Here is a 15,411-nt window from a genome sequence, read left to right on the forward strand (position 1 = left end):
AACTGTGTGGCTGCCGTTATCTTTCTCCTCCTTCTCTGAACAAGTTGTGCTTGCCTGTTCATTACAAGAGGTCCACCAATCTAACATCTCTGCTGGTCAGCCATTAGTTACTGTGGCCCGGCTCGGTTTCCAAATGTATGCTGCTAATTCCAGGATCCACTTCCTGCTGGAGAATGAATCTCCATGATGAAGGGAGATAATTAAAAACCTAATAGCACCTTTAGACCCGAATGGGTGAGTAGTCGCGCTTTACAAGAAACCCGATTGATTGATTGATTGACTGGAGGAAAACGGTGTTGGAGCTTCTCTGTTTGATAAAGGGAATATTTCATATCGGGCTTTCTGGTGCTGTACGACAGTTGTCGCCGCTCCCTTTGACAAAAGTGTGCACAAACGTCCTATACAACCCCCTAGGACAGAATACCACGCTCTTAGAGCAACTCATGGACATCTTACCTACTCTTCTCGCCACCTCTAACTATAGTATCTCCCTAGGTGATTTTAGTGTACGCTGGGAAATGCAATCAGAACAGTGGCCAGTCTAAATCATTTAATTACTGCAAGCATTGTGGCTCAAATCTCATCTCTCAATACCCCCCACTCACTTCAAAGTAGTCACAATAGGTCATATTATTGCTACCAGGAACTTAAAAATATGCAAGAGCCATTTCAGCCTGACTTGCATTGTCGCACACTGGCCGTCTACAGAATAAAAAAGAAGAATATTGGACGAGGATCATCAAGTAAATGAACCCAGAGAATGAGGTATACAATAAAACTGACCATTAAATGAAAAAGAAGACGTATCTAACATGTTGATAGTATACCATGACACTCCAGAATACTAGAGTCTGCTACTCCTCTAAAATAGATATGACCTCCCTTGCAAAGGCAGTCTCCGAAGCAAAGCCTTCCCTATACAAAAGCCATATACTCCTTGCTCCCGCTGCCCCTTCCCGAGGCTATAGGAACAAACGCTCCCTATGACTGGAGACTCCAAAACCCCAAAGGAACCCTTATCTAAACTTTAACTGAAGCTCTCCAAACTATGAAACTCCCTGCCACTATCCATCAGGAAAGCACATTTATTGCACATCTTTAAAAAAAAAAAAGAGCTCAGAACCTTTCTAGATGCCTACACTTTGCTACCCACTGGTTCTCAGGCTCACAGAACTATATATATGTCCAAACTGGACACAAACCCTCTGTATTTATTTTTCTCTTAAATGAAGCAGTAGGCAATCCTAATATTAAGGTGCACACCATAAACATGTTTAAAAATCCACATATTATGGCATGGTACTGTTATTGCACCTTCATTACTCTCATCTCGCTGGATGAGACTGCAGTCTTTGCCCTCGTTCACTCATACTTTGTTCTCTTGCGACCTTAGGATTAAAAAGAATATCAAGCCTGTGTTATTGATTGGTATATTTGCCATTTATAAATCCCCATCCTACAAGATAGTAGTTTGTTTCTGGGTTTTTTTACCGCCCTGCTAATATATGGAAGACCAAGATGTCTGTTTCCTTGTTTATGTAAATGAATTATACTTCCTAACCTGATATAAGATTCTCCAATGCTGACTTCTACATGCTCCTCTTATACCCCAGTCATGATATTTGGGATAAAGTACCCGCTACAGTACATTATAAGGACATTGCAAGTTACAGATTAGTTCCATGACCATATAGACGATTTATATGGGTATGAAACTCCGACTGACTTGCAATATCTTTATCATGTACAGCGAGGGATACTTTATTCCTTATAATACATCCTGACTCCATCACCTTCCCCACAAACTACTTAAATCCTTGGTGCATAGCTCTTTCATATGAGAGAAAGAGCATGTTTGCAAACATGAAGAATAAAAATAAAATCTCTATTGCATAATTAAACATTTGAAAACCGCTAATAAATGCTTGTTGCAAAAAGATATTAGAAGCAGTTTAGTTTTTTTTAAAAAGCCATGTAGAAGCATTCAGAAAGATTCTAACTTTTCTACAATTGCCTAAAGAGTGCAAAAAATAAATGTTACCATAAATATAAATTTTTTGATTGCCGCTGAACAGAAAAGCAGAGCAGAAGAAAGAAAAGCAACGTTTCGAACAGCTGCTTTTAATTATGCTCCTTGACTTGACCTACCTTACTCCTTTGCTGTGGGCTCTGGCAGCAGGCATTGTGACATCAGACTCCACTGTAGAGAGTTACTACGGTTCAGGTCTTACGTAATTTCTTTAATTGGTGATTGGGTGTGTCTCAAGTCACCTAATAATATAAAACAATTCTAGCTGGGTTTTTATGCAGTGGTTGCAGAATCCCATGTATTATAAGATTATTGAGCTTGCCCTGATATATGTAAGTAATTGGCATATTTATGGTCTTTATATCACCAGCCTGTGAGATATTATGTACCTCCTTGCCCATTTCAAGCCTTTGTTTTCCTTGTTAGATATAAAAACTGTTTGTGATCCCCCAACCTCCTGTAGAAAGCTAGAAAATCCTGAAAGCCAGGTCCGTGCTATACAAAAACTCTGTAAACAAATACCTTTTCCCAACAGGTACACATGATTTATAAAAGCACAACCTTACCGAAGATACGTTGTTGGTTCTCCCATTCTCACTGTTGAATACTCTTGAAAAACGTATTCAATGTGTGGTGGTATTTCAACTAGACCACAGTAGCCTCATCTACACAGGAGCTCCCTTCTGACCCTCCTAACCACCAAAATAATGTAAACTGCAAAAAACCCAGAATTAATCTCCCATATTCTCTTGAACCTTTGAAAATGGATTGTACGCCACCTCCCTTGAAAACTGCCCATTTACTTCCCAACGTAGAGTACAGTTCAAAATCCTATGCACAATGTACAAGCGTAGATGTGTAACAGTCACGGGTACCTACGGAATCTCTCACTTTATTGCATACCGCCTACTATCTTCGATCCAGGCTTGTTAGGATACTCTGTGGGATATATATGCATGAAGGAAAAGCATTGAGGGTGTAATGTATATATCCAACAAAGGTATAAGTGCCATATCTAACACATTTACTGGCGCGGGTGCTCCCAAGTAAAACCTGATAGAAGTGGTGAACTAAGCAAATGCAGGTCTTGATTGACAGATTTTGGGCTGTGCTTTAACTGTTAAGTAAACACAAGGAGATGATGGATGGAGCGCTGAAACTTTTCAGACACTCACCACCAGTCACAGATCTGGGTTGAATCCAACATCGTTCTTTAGCTCACTTTGCCACCTCAGTTCAGACCCAGCTATATGCAAATCAGTCTTTTTTTTAAATTTATTTATTTTTTATTATTGAACATTTAAGCATCAACACTACAAGGTACATCACAGTGTGGATAAGTCCTTGGTACATTAGGCTTACATTCTGACCGGTACATGAGTTATTACTTTTAGCTGCTACAGTATTCACGGCGATGGTGGGTCATCGTGCATGGGAACGCTCGGTGGGGTACAGACATTACCTCCATATACATTCCAGTCATCCCAGACATGAGACCATTTTTGGGGGCACCCCCGTGCCACGTACACTGTCTTATCCCTGAACATGCACCAATCCATGTCCCTTTTCCAGGCCTCTATTGTTGGCGTGTGAATGGCCCCCCAGAGCTGCGCTATGTTCCTCTTCGCTACCATAAGACCCAGTGTTGCCCATATGGTGCGCTTGTTGTTTAAGTCTGTGGGCTCCAACACATTCAGGAGACATCTCTTGGCTTCTGGGCGAATTATAAGTATGAGTACCTCGCTGAGGACTCCGTGTATTTTACACCAGTACCGTTGGATATGTTCACAGTCCCACAATATATGCATAAAGGTTCCCTCACGTCCACAGTTTCTCCTGCAGTCCCCGTCTCTCGCCTCCCCCATTTTCACTAGGCATGGTCCGGTTATGTATACTCTATGCAAAAGTTTTAGCTGCACGAGCCGTAGCCTAGCTGATATAGCCACCTCCTGCGGAGAGGCCACTGCCATTGTCCAGTCCTCGTCATCTAGGACTATACCGTCTCTTTCCCATTTCTCTCTTGTGCGTCGGAGTGGGTCACTGGAGTTATTAATTAGTTTTTTGTAAGTCAGTGATCTGGCCAGTTCCACCATCATACCAGCTGAGATTGAGTTTATCGGGAGCTATGCTGGGTTTTCCATTCCACAATGAGTTTCTTTGCAGGTTTTCGATTTCCCTAAAATAACTTGCAGGAACTAGGTCAGGGGAGTCTTGCAACACATATAGGAAGCGGGGCAGGGACATCATTTTAAAAAAGCCACGCCCTGCCCAGCAACCAGAGTGGGAGCGCTCTCCAGCTTACCGCTTTGCAGGGGTGGCAGGAGGTTTTGGTCGAACCGACGTATGGGATCTGCTGTGATGAAAATGCCCAGGTACTTAAAACCTACTGTGGTGACCTGAGCTGGGCATCCTTTTGGGAGGACAGGTGCCTTTGAGGACATATATTATGGATTTACTCCAGTTGATCGAATAGCCAGAGTATCTGCCAAAAATTGCGAATATGTCTAGTACACTCATGAGTGATACTTTTGGGGAGGCCAGAAATAGGAGAATGTTGTCCTCCTACATTGAGATGCGATCTTCCCAGGTGTCTGCCCACCGCAGTCCTCGTATCACTGGATCCTTACGAATCCTCGATGCCAATGGCTCCAACGCTAGCGCGAACAGGAGGGGAGAGTGGGCAGCCCTGACTAGTCACTCTGCTCAGCGTGAATACTTCTGACTTTTTGCTGTTTACGACCACTTGGGATAAAGGTTCCGAGTAGAGGAGCTTGATCCATTGGATAAAGTGCGGTCTGAATCCTATTTTCACGAGGACTGCGAAGAGGTACGGCAATTCGACGGTGTCGAATGCCATTGTGGCATCCAGGGATACAATGATTGCCGCCTCTTGAATTGTGGCCGCCCTTCCCATCACCTCATGCACTCTGCTCAAGTTTAGCGCTGTGTTACGCTGAAGCATGAAGCCCGATTTGTCTGGGTGAACCTGTCCACTCATCACTTTAACTAGTCGGTTGGCAAGGAGCTTGGCTAAGATCTTGGGTTCTGCATTCAACAGAGAGATTGGCCTATAAGATGCACAGTCCGTCTCTGGCTTGCCCTCCTTATGTATTGTGACCAGCGTCGCAATCCTCTGGTCTCGCGGAAGCGCACCTTGCTCCTTACTTTCCTCATAAATCACACGTATGTACGGGGCGAGTCTATTTGGTCTAAGCTTGTAGAGCTCAATCGGTAGACCATTGGGCCCAGTGCCTTTCCCGATCTGAGGCTTCTAATTGCTTGGTCTATCTCATTGTTGGTGAGATCGCCTTCTATCAATTTTAGGTCCTCGGCCGAGAGGGATGGTAGGGTGACGTCCTCAAGCAGTTGTTGAGAATCACTTGTTGTGCCCACCGTCTGTGAGTGATATATCTCGCTATAGTGAGCCGCGAGTGTGTTTGCTATCTCCTGGGGATTGGCCTGCTCTGCCAGCTTGCTCAGGTAGCAGTCTACTCGCAAGTTCTCTTTTGTCTAGCCATGCAATTAACTTCCCCGCCTTGTCTCCAAGATCATATATTCTGCCCTGCGTCTCTCTACCCAGTGCTTTGGCTCTATCGGTCACTATTGCCTTGTAACTGTCTCTCTTAAGCTGCAGAACATGAAGTTTGTCTGGCATTATCTCCTCATCAAGCTCTTCCTCCAGTCGGAGGATTTCATTTTCCGCTGCAACTTCCTCTTTTAACTTCTCTTTCTGCACCCTGGCTATCTGGGAGAGTGCTTGTCCCCTTATTACCACTTTAAATGCTTCTCACATCGTCTGGTGGGAGTGGACCGATCCCTCATTTTCCTGGAAATAGGAGTCTATTGCCTTGTACAATGCTTTACGGACCTACGGATTATGGAGATGCCAGGGATTGATGGGGGCGACTCTACCCACCCTGTGTTGGCCAATAACAAGCTGGGCCCATATTGGGGAATGATCAGAGATGCCTCGCTCCATTTGCCTTATTTCCTGAACGTGTGTAACAAGGGGTGATGGAACCAGTAGGTAGTCAATTCGCGATAGACTATGATGAGCCCCCGAGTGGTAGGTGTGCTGGATACTGTCGGGGTGAAAAGCCCACCAGGCATCAACAAATCCCAGGGTCTCTAAGAAGTCTGGCAGCCAGGAGTTCAAAGGGCCTAGTTCACGAGGTGGGTGACGGTCAAGTGTGCCAGAGACCACTGAGTTAAGATCTCCTCCCACAATCAGGAGGCTGTCTGGGATTGATAGCAGTATAGAGCCCAGGTCTTTGAACGCGAGCCCCTGGAGGCCTGGTGGCACATAAACAGACATAAGGGTCAACGTATTCCCTTCCCATTGCCCCGTGATCCCTATGTATCTTCCCCATGCATCAGCCCATGTGGAATTTACTGTCATGGGGAAGGAATTCCTCAGCAGTATCCCAGCTCCCCTCAAGCCCGTGGTGAAGCCTGAGTGTGCTATCAGCTTGTATCCCCACCTATTTATTGCTTTGCAAGTGTTGCCCACCAAGTGTGTTTCTTGGAGCAATACCACGTCTGGGGCGTGTCGCCTAATATGTTGCAATACCACACACCTTTTAACTTTGTCCCCCAGCCCATTAACGTTCCAATTCATCAACTTAATGCTTTTATCCCATTGCGTATTCATCAGGACCTACGTGTTCCCAACAGTTACTTTCGATGGATCAGTGATACCATGTTGATTAAACACAACCAAACAACAATTCAACAACCCCACCCAACTACCCCCCTCCCTGCTTCCCTGCACTCTGGGCTTGAAACTGCTCATAACTCTTTTAATGCAGAGTGCCTGTCGCCCAACGACTAATGTAAAAGAAGAAAACTGGGGGGAGAGGGTGGGAGTATTGTGTCCCGTTCCTCCCTCCCTTGCCCTGGTGTCTGATCTATTAAAGTCCCCAGGCAGGGACAGGCTGCATTATTCTTAGTTTACTAGTCATGAACTCTCAAGACCATATCTGCCCCAACGGCGTTCTACCTGTTCCTGCCTCAGGCAGGCATTGTTCGATGGTGAGTGGGTTGTTCCCCTGGATCACCAACCCCGGCTCCAGTTGCAATTGTTTAGGGCGATCAGACTCCGTGTCCATGGGAGTTGTGCTCCTTCGTGTCCCTCCATCCGTCTAGCCACTCGGCGGCGGCCTCTGGAAAGTCAAAGAATCTGGTTTTTCCTTCGGCCTGCACTCGGAGCTGGGCTGGAAACAACATTGCGTATTTCAGGCCTTTATCTCTTTTTGACTGCCAGAAATGACCGCCTCTGTCTTTGCACTGCCTGCGTGAAGTCCGGGAAGAAGGTGATTTCTGAGTTCTCATACCTGAGCGGCGGCGCCACTCTGGCCGTTTGTAGGATAACATCTCTATCCCGGTAGTTTAAAAGCCTGGCCAGTAACGGGCGTGGAGGGGCCCCGGGTCTTGGCCGACCCTCCGGGACCCTGTGGGCCCTTTCAATCACAAAGAGGTTCGACAGACCTTTTGGTTGGAGGTGGGCGGTGATTAAGTTCTCCACAAAGAGTTCTGTAGCTTGTCCCTCTGCGTTCTCCGGCACCCCTAAAATGCGTACGTTGTTGCGCCTTGTACGCCCTTCGTAGTCATCAAGTTTGCCTTCTGCGAATTTCCGGAATGCTTTTAGTTCCTGGATGTCATTTTGCAGCTGTGCGGTATCGCTCACCAGACTCGTCGTGGTAATTTCCAATTGCTTGACCTTTTCCCTGTTTGTCGTGAGGTCTGCCCTGATGAGCATTACTTCCGAGAATATTGTGTCCATTCTCTGTTCCATGGACGTGCGGACCACTGTGATTGCCTCCATGACATCCTTCAATGTCGCCCTCTGCTCCCCCCCACCGGTTTATCTTTGGGCTGTTGCTGCTCAGATAGAGCCACCGTCGGGTGTCCAGTTTATTATGCTGTGTGACCTTAGGGCCTCTCGTGGTCGACATGATGGTCCGGTTCAGCTTCGCCTAAACCCCAAGGCCCCACGGCTATTAGAGTTCCTGGGCCCTGTTCGTTTACCGCAAGGGGTGGGTTCCCAAGTTTTTTATGAGTTTAGGACCCACCACTATGCTTTGTCAAGGGAGATCAGCGTTCAGCGGTATTTGAGTTCCGGTCCCTCTCTGTCTCTTCTCCAGGCCACGATCTCCTCCCCTACGATATCTTCAATGCTGGTATCATGCCCCCCACCAGTGGGCCGACATCGCTGAGTATGTTTTCGCTGGAGCTTAAATCATTCCTCGGATAGTAGTTCTTGTACTGCCAGGGCACCTCCAGAGTGCGCACTCTATAGCTCTGGTTCCTCAATACCGGCCGTCCCCACTGGCTGTGCTGCTGTGCTGCTGCTTCAGGGTCTGTCAATTTCCACCGGGGCAGTGGCACTCAATAGATCTGAGAGGGAGGTGAAGAGAAGATGGGCGATGTGGGTCCCACGTCAATGCGTCACCACCGGAGTCTGGTAGACACCAGGGGGAGTATGGCTGTCTGCCTGTCGCTTTCCAATGTCACTGGTACTGGTCTCCCGGTTGAATCCTAGGTAGTGCACCCTCCAGCTGCCCGTCCCTCGTGTTACAGGATCACTACCTCCGACTCCCGTGGGGGTATGTTCCTCCAACTTCTGGCCGTGTGGCTCAGGGCGCCCCCTCTGATTGCAACGCAGCCCTGGGGCCCTCCAGGGAGGACTGTAGTGTGGCATGGTCTCTCTTCACCAGTGGCTCCTACCCCCTCACCGTCGCTGCCCCGCCGGCCGGACCTCAGCGCCCCCACCACTCCACCGTCAAATCATATCTGCCTTCGGCCGCAGCGTCTCAGCCACAGCTGTCTTCGTCCGCAACGCAGCACCGCCGGCCACGGTTGTCCTCACCGGCGATCTTGCTTGCCTCCCTGTGGTAGCGCCCGTGAAAGCGCCGACCCAATCACCTGGTCCGCGACAGATTCTCACCGCCATTTGCCTGCACTCCCTTGGGGGCGGCTGTCACTTTAGGTCTCGGCTTTCACACCGGCGAAGGCCGCAGTTGGTCGCGTCCCTATCTTCGACCCCGGTTACTCTTCTGGCTCGAGTATGGGCTCATTTCAATCAGCGATTCTTCTGACGGCCAATCCCCACCTCGGGGAGCGGATTTATGAGCCGTATTAACGTGTCAGAGGAAGGGTGGAACGGAGCGACCCTAGCCTCCGGCCATCTTGCTTTGCCGCATAGCCACGCCCCCGCAAATCAGTCTTGACCCTGTGCCTCATGGGAGCAGTCCAGCCTGAACTGCCAAGCTAGGTCTTCCCTGAACCGGAAACAAGCATCCTAGGACCGGTTTCAGGGTATCACCCCTCATCAGCCAGGCTAGCTTGAGTCGAGTGACACAAGGAGTATGGGACTCAGGTCAGTTAGGCGGTATATGAACACACCGAAACCGGTCCCAGGATGCTTGTTTTCAGTCCAGGGAGGACCTGCCTTGGCAGTTTGGGCTGGACTGTTCCCATGGGGATCAGGGTCAAGACTGATTTGCATATGGCTGGGTCTAAACTGGTGTGGCGTAGCAAGCAAAATAAGGATAGATTAAACACAGATTTGTGACTGGGGGGATTGAAATCTTTGAACACTCCGTCCATTTTATTTTGTGGTGTTGAAATCTATTTTGGCCCCATTCTGCCATTGTTATGTACCGCTGGCCTTTATCTTTATTTGCCTTTGCTTCTGAAAGATCGCCCACGTGTAGAAGACCTTCAATTCTGAGAGAGGTGTGTATATTCTCTCTCTCTCTCCTATCTCTCTCTCGGTGTTATCTTTCTCTCTCTGTTATCTCTCCTTCTCTCTATTATCTCTCACACTCTCTCTCTCCCGGTTATTTCTCTATCCCAAAATCCAAATGGTGATCATCAATGGTTTTGTGTATCAGCCCCTTTTGTGCCATTTGCTTCCTGCTTCAGCTATTCAGAGGGAAAATAAGAACATTGGCTTTACTTGTGTTTAATTTGTATTCTCATTTGCATTTTTGACTTCCCAGATCAGATTAAACCAGAATGAACCATCCTTGTAGATAGCATGGCACGTTAAATTGAAACCTCTTAAAATATTTGTAGAATACTAAACGAGTCATAGTGAAATAATGTGCTTTTGACAGGATTGTGTTTACAAATACCAGTGATATCCGCAGAATTCGTTCTAAACTGCAATGTAAATTTCATTGGTAGGACAGTCTGAAGCGTCCAAAGGAATTGCTGCACGCTGGCGGGTACGGAGACCACTCGAGTGCTGGACCTTCTCGTAGATGGCCGTATCGCCCAATAATATTTTGGCTCTGTACTCTGGCCTAGTGATTTCACTACTGTTCGTGTACATCTTCTAAAATGCTGTTCTTGGTGTCGTAGTCATGGTTTTTGCTTGTTTCTTTCTAGGTGGCGATAAAGCAAATGAACCTCCAGCAGCAGCCCAAAAAGGAATTAATTATTAATGAAATATTAGTCATGAGGGAAAATAAAAACAGCAACATTGTAAATTATTTAGACAGGTAAGTCATATAAAAATTCTTGATTGTGGATTTGTGGGTCGGTAGCTTCTGTGGAGAAGCCGCTTTTATTATCCCTTAGTGCCTGGAAAGAGTTTTTGGGGGAGAGATCAGTGGGAGATTTCCATTGAAGGTAATATTCAAAGAGTCAAATCTCAGTCATTGTTCAAAAGTGGAAATGCTTAACTTGTGCAAAATATGGATATGTGTTGCAAAAATGGTTGCTGACGAGTACAATTCTGGGTCTGTGTTTCTAGATTTTTTTTTTTTAGCTTGATGGGCCAACAGCAGCTTCCTCAACAATACGAGCTTGCAAAACCATGACAAAACATGCACTGAAAAAGATAAAATGATGGCAGCCAATACCAGTCCTATTGGGTTTGCTAATGCTTGTTTTAAAAATGGTTTGCTGAAGCACACTGTGCTAACTAATTAATAATGATGAGACCCACCTGTACTTGGGTGTTCTTCCTTGGTTCCCTCGGAAAACATGCTGCACATATTTCAGGCACACCACAAAGATTTAAGAATTGTATTTAGAAATAAAAAAATTACCACTGCGTCCAAATTAGGGGTAAAGGAAACGTGCTTAGTTTATTGGTATTTTATTTTACAGTCTGTGTCAATATCACCATGTTCACTTTGTTGCTGTCTTGAGCACAACAAATCAACAAAGGTGTTAATTTGTTATGATGAGGAAATGTTAGACTGTGTAGCTTATACTTACAATTGTATTCTGTAAACACTTTGCCTAGTAGCTTAGTTTATCACTATCAGAGGCATCTACTAAAAATTAACTTTCACGATTACTGTTTTATGTACCATATATATATATATATATATATATATATATATATATTACCTACTGGCGGTCGCCAGTAGGTAGTTATAGTTAGGACCCTGTTTCCATAGGAAATCCGCAACATTCTATTTGGAATAACTTTGGCGCCGGTCGACGAATCCTCGCGAAATTTTCAAAATAGGTGGGGCGCTACGCTCCGCTCCTACCCTGAAAGTCTCGGGGGGATTCGTCAAGCAGGGGCCGAGAAAAAAGGGGGGTCCCAAAACGTGTTTTCCCCATGCATTTTTCCATAGGACCTTTAGACACAGCTACAGCCCGAACGGCTGAACAGAATTACTTGAAATTTGGCAGAGAGGTAGCCATAAGGTCAAGGAAGTGCCTTTTGCAGGTCTGGTGTAAATCTGTTCAGTATTTCCTGAGTAAATAGCATTTAAAAGCATATATATATGTGGGCGGAGCCTAACCACACATCTCATCCTGAGATCTGATTGGCTGTCAGCACTTCATCCAAGAAGTGTGGGCAGCCATCTTGGGACCAATATACATGATAGCACCTCATTAAAAAGCATTGCAGTTAATAGAAGGTTTTAAGACTTTAGTTACATTATAAATCATTTGTTGATGGTACCATACTCATTTTAGGAATTGTGGTATGTTCTAAGGTGATTTCACCATGTGAAAAAGCCTTCTGCTGGGATATCATGATTGAGAGAAAAATATTTTCTCATGCTTTTACCACAGAGGTTTGGAAGGTGATCTATAGGCTAAACTGAGAGCTTATTTTCTGTAAATTCACATTATCTTTCTCAGTCATGTGAGAATGAAGTCTGACATTCTCAGTAAAACATGTACATCCAACAAGGGCAGAGACTGTCAGTTGATTCCTTTGTGTTCTACTGCAGCTTCCCAGAGTGTTCCAAAGAACTACTAGAGCGCTAACAGTCCTACTTATGATAAACGTATGGCACACCTGAAGCCATCTTGCTTGGATTAAAGTGGTAACTCTTAAAACATTTAATTTAAAAAGGAACAAAATGAGGGGGTTCATTTTTCCATAAAAAGTATGATTAGTGCTGCAGAAAGAAAAATTAGGGCACATTTTGAGTGACTTCTCAAATCCTCTTCTATTTCATTAAAAAATTCTGACATGCAGACTGAAACATGCACTTTGAATACCAGCAGCAGTTTTCCCTGGTGAGCAGTAGCTTTACTACAGTGATCTAATGAGCAAAAAGAGTGCTAACATTCTGAATTTATGGCAAATGTGTGACACATCTGAATGCCTTCTTGATGGAATCAAAGTAAAAAACTGAAAGTATTTCCTACTGAGGAGACTGCAGTAAATGAGGAAATTAGGAAACTTCATAACAAATAAGTCTCCCAAGATGGCCACCAGAGACAAAAGAGCCCAAATGTAGCCCAAATATCACCCAGATGTAGCCCAAGTATAGCCCAATGACAGAATGTCCTAGAATGTTCTTAAAAACAACTAGAGCGCTTACTGTCTTCATTATGACAAAAGTATGGCACACCTGAAGCCATCTTGATTGGAATAAACTGGTAACACTTAAAACATTTAATTTAAAAAGGAACACAATGAGGAGGTTCATTTTGCCATAGAAATTATGATTAATGCTGAAGAAAGAAAATGAGGGCACATTTTGAGTGACTTCTCAAATCCTCTTCTATTTCATTAAAAAATTCTGACATGCAGACTGAAACATGCACTTTTAATACCAGGAGCAGACTTCCATGGTGGAGTAGTTTTACTACAGTGATCTAATGAGCAACTAGAGTGCTAACATTCAGAATTTATGGCAAATGTGTGACATATCTGAATACCTTCATGATGGAATCAAAGTAAAAAACTGAAAGCATTTCCTACTGAGGAGACTGCAGTACATGAGGAAATTAGGAAACTTCATAACAAATAAATCTCCCAAGATGGCCACCGGAGACAAAAGAGCCCAAATGTAGCCCAAAATCAACCAGATGTAGCCCAAATATAGCCCAATGACAGAAGTGTGCAAAACACTTATTATTTTGTGTTTTTGCAGTGTTATATAGTGCAGACTTGTCAGGTATTGGAGTGCTTTACATGAGCATTGGTTACATCACACAAGAACAAATTCATTTTGGTTGTAGACATGGGGAGACTAAGTGATTTGACCAGAATCACAGAATGTCGAGCTGAAGCAGAAACTTCAACCTGGTTCCCCAGTTGCAAAGTCTGCAGTTCTGGAAGTAACACCACATCCTCTCCCCTAAGTGCAACATTTAATCAAGTGGTCAACTGGATAAAAAAACATAAAGATAACAAATAATTTAAAAGTGCTTTGTCGCTATTTGAAAACTCAGAAAATATGTCTTTATTTTAGTCTTTTAGAGCACTAACCATAATTTTGATGCCAATAAGACCCTCTCATATATGTAATTTCTAAAGGAAATGCTCTAGGTATTACAGTTTTGATTACATCAAGATGATGTCAGGCGTTCCACACTTTTGTAATAAATATAGAATGTTAGCAATCTAGTTGTTCATTAGGATACTGTTGAGAGGCAGAGGCCAGGGGCACGGACTCTGAAAATTGAAGGCAGGTAGGAGGGTGCAAAGGCAACAATTTAACCACACTGAGCAGGCAGGAAGGGCCGTGGAAGCACAACAGACTATGGAGGGCAGTGGAAAGGGGGGCAGGGGCAACAAACCAACAATACAGGACTTGCAAGAGAGGCTGTTGGAGGGAAGATCTATTACGGGTCAAGGAAGCTAGGGGCGGTCCCCAGATCCCCGGGAGCCACCACAGAACTGAGCAGGAGAGTGAGTCAGGGACAAAAGGGGCACCTTAATTTGAGCCGGGGTGCCTAGGAACGCTTGCTCCAAAAATGAAGAAAACAGACATATGAGACATGGAATTGGAGGCAGAATACAATGGCAGTTTAATGAGAAGATGCAACTTCAAAGAAACCGCAGAATAGAGACATAAAGTACAAAATACAGAATCCAGATAATCATACAGCTGTCATAATATTCTCTGTATCTCAATTAATGTACTGACAGAGAGAGAGAGAAAACACATCTATAAATGCATCATGAGAAACAAGTTACACCAAGGAAAATGTTACCTAGGAACACTCACGTTTACTCTTAGAGCAAGCATTCCTGCAATTACAATACAAAATCTTTTAAATGCAAAAGTAAAGAGAACAATGGTTAAACATAACATGACATTTCATATAGGTAAAATAGAATAAGATACTTCAAGCAAAGCAGAGCAAGACATTTTAAGCAAAGGAAGACAAGAGCTCCCAGCTCTTGGGGAAAACCTGCACTGCCTGTTAACCTACATACAGACGGCGAGGTAGTCCGTCGATATCTGTGGGTGCTCCCTTTTTATATCATTTTGTGGGCTCCTTTGCACGCTACATCTACCTACGTATGCTACCCAAAAGCTTCGTCTGCAGATTTTACCAGACATTTCGTCATTTACCCACTTAATGCTGACAATGGACTGGGTGAAAAGGTCAGTCTCTCAGGCCAATCGCTTATCGTAAGTTCCATAGAGCAAGCAGAAAATAATGGGTATTGTACGGGAATTCAATATATTTATGTATAAAATCTCCTCAGTTCTCCTAACTTGACGCTCTGCGGTTGCCACTTCCTTAAAAGCGGGAAACCTGCCCAGGAAGCAAGTACCAGTCCAGGATGCAGCCTACTGTATGTCGACAGCTTCAGGGGGATGTTGAACTTTGATACCGAGCACGGAGCACTCGGGTAGGGTGGGGGCTACTAGTTTGGATCAGAAGGCCTCGCAGACCTGCCTTCAGACTGCTATACACTAAAATTGCAGAGCTATGGTCAATTTAACAAAGAGGCCTACATATTGAACAGAAGGGCCTACACAGGGGTTTTATGCTGGCTGAGTGGTAAGGATGTCTCAGGATAATTATATAGCAACCCAGGACCCGCTGGTCAATTTAATACGGCCTACAAATGCAGCTGGCAGGGCAAGGACAAGGGTCTCATACTTCAGGTGTGGACAGAACGGGCCAGGGGCCCCCTGTGATAGAAAATCTAC

General features: G+C 44.9%; 1 protein-coding gene across 3 annotated transcripts in view; it reads left to right on the forward strand.

Moving 5' to 3' along the window:
• The window catches only part of PAK3 (p21 (RAC1) activated kinase 3), a 347,852-nt gene that overhangs the window by 299,030 nt on the left and 33,411 nt on the right, over window positions 1-15,411 (forward strand). For all 3 annotated transcript variants that reach the window (XM_085608185.1, XM_085608186.1, XM_085608184.1), the window contains one exon: window positions 10,424-10,536. In XM_085608185.1, coding sequence (XP_085464311.1) covers window positions 10,424-10,536 — 113 coding nt within the window. The remainder of the gene's footprint in view (window positions 1-10,423; window positions 10,537-15,411) is intronic.

The sequence above is a fragment of the Triturus cristatus genome, chromosome 5_2, assembly GCF_964204655.1.
Source record: "Triturus cristatus chromosome 5_2, aTriCri1.1, whole genome shotgun sequence".
NCBI classification, from domain to species: Eukaryota; Metazoa; Chordata; class Amphibia; order Caudata; family Salamandridae; genus Triturus; species Triturus cristatus.